Below are 7,288 nucleotides of genomic sequence, written 5' to 3'. Positions count from 1 at the left end.
AAAGAAGTTATACTTTTTTCCAAAACGAAAATATTCTTGTCAGTGAGAAATAAACAGATTTATATTAAAAATAGTTTAACATTTTATAGTAATAATAAAAAAAAAACACTTAAAGAACGATCAGCATTTACACTTTACCAGTGGCGTACCGTAGTGGGGGCGGCAGGGGCGGCCCGCCCCGGGCGGCACTTTTTAAAGGGCGGCAAAATTTCACAATAAATAATAATAATAGCTTGTAAAAATTTGAAACATCCTAATCTATACTTGCATCGCGCCTACGATAGTGCTATCGTCCGGACAGTCTGGGAATCGGCTCGCCGTCTGGGTGAACTAGTAATTTTTTCATCCGAGGAAATCCTGCAAAACCTGTTGACCATTTTTTTTTTGCTTGTACGATTCATTCGCGTTCATATACACCACTAATATCCAATAGAACTATTTTAAACAGGTCGCTGCACTACCACCGAATTTTTCATCGCATGTTCTGTGACAAAACTGTATTTTGGGTCTTTTAAATTGAAATACCTAAAAAGGGGGCGAAATTTTCCTCCGCCCCGGGCGGCTGACACCCACGGTACGCCACTGCACTTTACATAGCGTACTACAATAATAATAATGATTGCATCTTTATGCAAATTTTCTGAAATCGTTTCTAAAATTTTAATGTATTCGTTGCAACAGCAAAAGTTCGTCGTTTAACGAATAACGAAAGAAACAAGACATTCAATTGGCTTATCGTCGTCGGTTCCATTCGTCTCGATCTTAAGATAATGCAAAAAATATTCAGTTTTCAGTGAGTTACGAAATTGAAATGCCCAAAACGATAAACGATGTTCGATGGAGAAAGCAGCAAAATGAAACGATTAGTAGAGAAAGTGTATGCACTCTGCTACTGGAGTCCGTTAGTCCGGAGGTCTGATTGTTTTATTTTTGCAGCCATGGTAGATCACGGTGTTACTTTCTTTTATCACCTACTTATACATGTGGTAAAAATATGCATTGCAATCATTTCAAACTTCCAATTTTCAAATTTTAGATAAAAACAAACCGCAATTTTGTGCTTTCTACAATGCTATTTATGGGATGATGACCGTGTGTGCCTGTTCGCGCACAGGTGTGTTTATAAACCTACTAAACTCTTTCACACTAAATCTGATATTTAAATTATTTTTCAGTTACATTTCGATTCGATGAACTTTGTGTTCTGTTCGAAAGTGAAATATTTACGTAAGCGTTTCCCGAGTTCAATTCATTGGTACTCGGAAAAGTACACCAACCGCGTACAGATCACTTTTTTTCTAATGGCGTTGCATCGTTTCAGTTCGAACGCAAAGCTGTCTACTCGGAATTATAAAATATAGGCTACTATCACAACGATTATCTAGACAGTTCTATTTTAAACTACAAACCCTTTCTTCGCTTTGACAATTCGGTGTTGCTGGGAATGGTGAACGGTCTCCATTTCGTTTTCAACTAATCGAAAATATTCCGTGAGATTTCTGAAATAATGAAATCAGGTTCGAGTATTTTAAATCCATGCTAACTCTAACGCACATGACCGAGCGAAAAGTAATTAAAACAATTATTAAACTTTAAATCTGAATGAAATTTTTTATACGTACTCTTAACGACACTGCGGTAAAATTAAAATTTTAGTGTTAATCACTAAAATTTTAATTTTCTTTCGTATCACGTTCATTACTCTTTGCGATGATTTAAGTTTCATAACGAACAAATAGAATAAGAAGCATCGATTAGAAAACGTTGTGTTATCGCTGGTAAGAATTGTCTCGATTTTAATAAGAAATAACAGTATCCACTTACTACAGCGTTTCCGGATTGAAATCCGCGAAAAGACAAAGTTAGAGGAGAGAAAAACAAAATTACAACTTTAGCAGAGAGTGGTTTCGATCCACCGACCTCTGGGTTATGGGCCCAGCACGCTCCCACTGCGCCACTCTGCTTCTACCAAACATAAGAGGCTGTCGGCTTTTTATACTTTCTAAATAAAGTAGATTGCCATTGATTGAACAGTATAAATAATATCTGATGATAAATATCTATGCAAGTTTACACAATGAAATGACGAAACTATCAACAGCTCCAACTAGTATAACTCGGTATTTCTAATTTCAACTTTTATACTTCGATGAAAAACACGTCATTTACCATAACCAGTTTCTCTCTCAACACTCCGTCTAACTGAAGCATTTATTTTACTACGAATGTTTGTTTTCATCTAAGAAGGATTTACGAAAAGTTCAAGTGTAACTGTAAATAGAAATTATTTTAATTCCTTAATTTTTGCCATTTACTTAATTTAATTAAACAAAATGTTTAAAGCTTTTTAAAATAAACAGGCAAGAAATCTTTTAATATGACCTTTCCTTTAAATTATATCTGTAATGATGGAAAACTCAATTTGTATAATTTCGATTATTTTTTAAAGTTTCAATACATTATTTCGTATTTCCTGAAGATGACTTAAATTTATGCAGAAAATTATTTGCTTAAATGCACACATTCTTTTCAATAACAAGAAAGCGTTGATAAGTTTTCAGAAAATAGAGAATGTGTGTTATCAGATATACCGCTCGCTGGTAAGCCAAGTTCGTTTTGTCGCGGAAACGATTCGAATAGTTGGATTAAAAAAATATGGAACGCTTCACGATTTTGCGTGTCATCCTTGCGCAGGGGCCATGCTAATCTTCTCTGTATCGTTCCAATTTTAGAATATGTACGACCGAAGTTGTACACTCGGTATTACCGGATCGGCCGTATATATACCAACAACTTCAGCTCACGCGTCTTCACGGGTGTGTTTACGTTTATCGTCAGACAGCACCTTATAGACTTAACTATAGCGGTTCGTTTAAAATACGAACGATTGATTTTGGAAATTTCTTGAAATTCTCTCAGATAAGTTATTGACCGACGATGGATAGTTGCATTCTTTACATCCTGCGATAGCTACACCCTTCGACCTGAGTGTTATACCTGCCAAGATCAGTCGTTTTTCGGCCTGCTTTAATTTGACCTTAATAATTATATTATACATTACACTTCCGTTCTTTGGAATCACGAGCTATTGATACAATCATCAGAAGTCGAACGCTTGTTTAAATTTTATACTACTGTAGCTCTCGGCAATTGTACTTGATAATTGCAATATCATTTCGCGGCATTGTCAGATAGTAAACGATGGTGAAGCACAAATTTCAATATTTGTGTTACGTGGTATTTTGGTTTCACGCTGACGGGTTATTTTTCGCAGCTGCGATGTTCTGTTTTATAGCAAAAGGTGCTTAAATATGAAAGAATCTGATTTACGATATAAATTACAGCGATTTCTTGCTATTGTTATAATAATTTTTGAACTCATCCACATTGAATTTATTTAGTTTTATCATTTATGCTTGGTTTTTTTATAAATAGAAATAATTGTCATATTTTATTGATTAACGCGACCGACCTATTCTACAAATTCGGTTTTTAAATTGCTAAAATTGAAGTACTTAAATTTCGATTTATAATATACATTTCTTATTGCTGATTCCGATAGGGTTCTTATAATATAATAAACTTTAAGGTATCAAAAATGTAGATATGTCAATTGGACGTAAGTCTAGTAAAATGTCTTTTCTATCCGCTTTTACTTTGTCCATAACCAATATTTTTTTTAAAAATAATAATTAATTAACCGTTATTATGAGATAAAATGTTGCATAACTCTGTGTAACTTACGCAGAAGTTATAAAAAGATTGAATAGGTTTGACCAGATTAGAATTAGCTGAGGAGAAAAGTTAATAATATTTCAGAACGTAAAAATTTAATGCTGATTTAATTTAATATCTGTCAAAGCATCGAGATATTGTATTATTATAACTGACTCTCTAAGCATATTTACACTTTCCTTAAAGAGTAAGTATACAGTATTGAAAATTTTTTTTACCTTAGTAAGGAACATTTATTCATTTTATAAATCAATATATTATTCACCTATTCTTAATATATCCCCGGTTCCTCACATATGTTATATATTTGATTATCTTTTTTTGTCCTTTGGCACTAACAGGATTTTTTACGGGGAAACGGGGGCCGACATACCTGGCACTGACCACTTAAGAAAATATCCTGTGTAAATGCTAGTGAAAATTCGATAATGAACTTTGTGTTCTGTTCGAAAGTGAAATATTTACGTAAGCGTTTCCCGAGTTCAATTCATTGGTACTCGGAAAAGTACACCAACCGCGTACAGATCACTTTTTTTCTAATGGCGTTGCATCGTTTCAGTTCGAACGCAAAGCTGTCTACTCGGAATTATAAAATATAGGCTACTATCACAACGATTATCTAGACAGTTCTATTTTAAACTACAAACCCTTTCTTCGCTTTGACAATTCGGTGTTGCTGGGAATGGTGAACGGTCTCCATTTCGTTTTCAACTAATCGAAAATATTCCGTGAGATTTCTGAAATAATGAAATCAGGTTCGAGTATTTTAAATCCATGCTAACTCTAACGCACATGACCGAGCGAAAAGTAATTAAAACAATTATTAAACTTTAAATCTGAATGAAATTTTTTATACGTACTCTTAACGACACTGCGGTAAAATTAAAATTTTAGTGTTAATCACTAAAATTTTAATTTTCTTTCGTATCACGTTCATTACTCTTTGCGATGATTTAAGTTTCATAACGAACAAATAGAATAAGAAGCATCGATTAGAAAACGTTGTGTTATCGCTGGTAAGAATTGTCTCGATTTTAATAAGAAATAACAGTATCCACTTACTACAGCGTTTCCGGATTGAAATCCGCGAAAAGACAAAGTTAGAGGAGAGAAAAACAAAATTACAACTTTAGCAGAGAGTGGTTTCGATCCANAAATAATGCACCGAACTTGGGTGACGAAATTATGACAATATCAGGAATGGTTATGTACTGTACATAAGGAAAATGAAAACATAGATACAATGTATATTATATATGATACTTCCGATTGGGATGTTAAGACTATTCCAGAAGTGGTTAGTGACCGACAAGACAATTCTGGATTTTATAACATATTTCTAATTTACCGTGCAACAACCATTTGGTTGACATTAAAATTAAAGATATACAACTTAGGATGACACCACATTTACCAGAAACTGTACATTGATTGCAGAGCATTAACGACATAAACCACTAATAAAGAGGTACAAAAAATTATATGCTTGCCGGAATCAACAGTTTGTTCACATTACACACACCGTTTAGTAACAATTATAAAATAAATGTAACCAGGTCGCTTCCCGTTTAACACTTAGTTCACAGCTGAAGCCTTAGTTTCCATCATCGTTTTTGTTATCTTGAACGTCCCTTGGAGGGAAAAGCGCCTTGGTTTCGTTGATGAATTTCTCAAGAGCCTTGTAAATGTTTTTATTGTCTATCAGGGTGCACAGTGAACAAGGCCAATTGAATCCTTCGTATAGCACGCACATAATGAGATTTGTCCTTTCTGTGTTGAAGAGAGCACAGTCAAATAGGAAGTGATTTGTGTCCTGTCGAGAGACGTTGTCACAGTAGCACTCTTCGGAGTCACGAATATGGAATCTCTTAAGATAGGCATTAAAATTGCCATGACCAGTTAAGATCTGACTCATGGCAAAGGATGAGGTGAAGTTTCTCCATTCAAGGCGATGAACAATATTTGGTATGAAACTGTGGGTTTGTCTACCGGTGGTGCAACTGTCCCATTCTTCCTGCCACTGTTTTACTGAACGTTGGAAGTTCCAATTCTTTATCGTTGATAATGGGATTCTCGTATAGGTGTGTATAAGTTGAGAGTTGGCTGCCTTTTTCGCAAGAGCATCAACAGCTTCATTTTCGGATATACCGGAATGTCCGCGCACCCAGCTGAACGAAATGTTATGGTTATGGGTGTTAGTCGTGATAAGTTTGTGAATTTTAAGGATATTTCTCTTTTTGTTCTTGAGACTGTAAATTGCTATGTGACTATGTGTAAAATTGCTATTGAGGCTGTGGTGCTGTCTGTATAAATTGTTATTGTCTTGTTCGGAGAAAACCAATCAGAGTAGACATGTTCAATAGCTTTGGCTATGGCCAGAATTTCCGCCGGTGGTACCGAACAATGAGGACCTAGTTTATAGGCCGATCTGTGAGACGAACCATTTCGGTGGCTATATAAAATGAAAGCACAGCCCACGTTGTTTCCTTGCTTCAATTTATACAGACGCATCTGTATAAATTGAGATATCATTGTTTTGGTCTTGAAGCGATGCTATCTAGTTGGGGATAGTCCTGTTCCACATTTAAGTCGACATTTGTTTGTTCTATACCAAACTTAGAAATATCTTCTTTGATCTGGTCGGGAAAATCTGCGATAATATTTTTGTTGTTGTCGCTCAGGGGATTTTCATTATCAAAAAGGTTACTAAATTTCCAGTTAGTAGCTACCATCCCGGCCTTGATGTGAATGGGTATCAATCCTACTAGGACAATAACGCAGAGGTGGATGCGGTGCGATAGGCCCTGCAAATTCTAAGGACTGCCACCCTTTGAGCCTTAAATAATTTCCTTTGAATGTTAATTCTTGAACAGGCCTTTGCCCAGATAGGAGCAGCATAAAGAATGATGGGCTCAATTACCCCAAGATAAATCATTTTGGCTGCTTTACTGCCAATTCCCCAAGTGTTTTTAGCAATACTGATAAGTACATTTGATACCTTAACTGCTTTTGCTACAACCATTTCTATATGACCTGTCCACTGCAGTTGTTGTTGTAGTTTAACTCCCAAATATATGATTTCAGAGACTAGATATCCGGACACCATCAATTTTAATGCAGGGGCTGCGTTGTAATGGGGTCTTTTTAGAAAATATTATATACAAACATTTTGAGTAATTTATGACAGTTTAACTTTCTTACTCCAATTTGAGATCTTTGTCAGCAATTTATTACAGAGTGTAGGAAGATTGTCACTATTCTTATCTGATACTAATACAACTGTGTCATCGGCGTAGCCCTGTAATAGATGATTTCCTTCAGAATTATTGAGAGTGGTGAGTAGGTCATTGTGGACAATGGTCCACAACGCAGGGCCAGAGATTGAGCCCTGAGGGCAACCCAATGTGGCTTGACGTGTATAACTGATATTGTTATTATAGAAGCCCACTTTCCTATCGGTCATGAAACTTTTAATTAAATAAAATAAGTTGCTAGGACAATTATGAATTTGGAGTTGCTGTAATATGGCGGGCCACCACAAACTGTCGAACGC

At 35.5% G+C, this 7,288-nt stretch overlaps 1 protein-coding gene and 2 non-coding genes across 3 annotated transcripts; all 3 read right to left on the bottom strand.

The window, feature by feature from the left end:
- Nucleotides 1-1,892: 1,892 nt before the first annotated feature.
- On the bottom strand, nt 1,893-1,964 carry Trnam-cau. The gene has a single exon. It is a non-coding gene; the product is annotated as a tRNA-Met (tRNA).
- Nucleotides 1,965-2,649: 685 nt separating this feature from the next.
- Nucleotides 2,650-2,755, bottom strand: LOC111624585. Its single transcript, XR_002756605.1, has one exon. It is a non-coding gene; the product is annotated as a U6 spliceosomal RNA (small nuclear RNA).
- A 2,574-nt stretch (nt 2,756-5,329) lies between these two features.
- LOC111624551 lies at nt 5,330-6,246 on the bottom strand. Its single transcript, XM_023367425.1, has 2 exons — nt 5,996-6,246; nt 5,330-5,903 (listed from the first exon to the last, which is right to left on the bottom strand). Exons 1-2 carry the CDS (start codon nt 6,244-6,246, stop codon nt 5,330-5,332), a joined length of 825 nt encoding a protein of 274 aa, XP_023223193.1.
- Between the last annotated feature and the right edge of the window lie 1,042 nt (nt 6,247-7,288).

Source organism: Centruroides sculpturatus, unplaced genomic scaffold (assembly GCF_000671375.1).
Source record: "Centruroides sculpturatus isolate CEXI.00-Female unplaced genomic scaffold, Cexi_2.0 scaffold15, whole genome shotgun sequence".
Lineage (NCBI taxonomy): Eukaryota > Metazoa > Arthropoda > Arachnida > Scorpiones > Buthidae > Centruroides > Centruroides sculpturatus.
Note: the sequence above shows the minus strand (reverse complement) of the source record. Positions and strands in the feature narration are given on the sequence as shown.

Excerpts from the sequence above, each read along its gene's own strand:
- LOC111624551 (XM_023367425.1), bottom strand. The coding sequence starts at position 6,246 with ATGCGTCTGTATAAATTGAAGCAAGGAAACAACGTGGGCTGTGCTTTC. Across the intron at positions 5,904-5,995 it reads ATTTTACACATAGTCACATA|CTGGGTGCGCGGACATTCCG; the intron begins GCAATTTACAGT and ends CATTTCGTTCAG.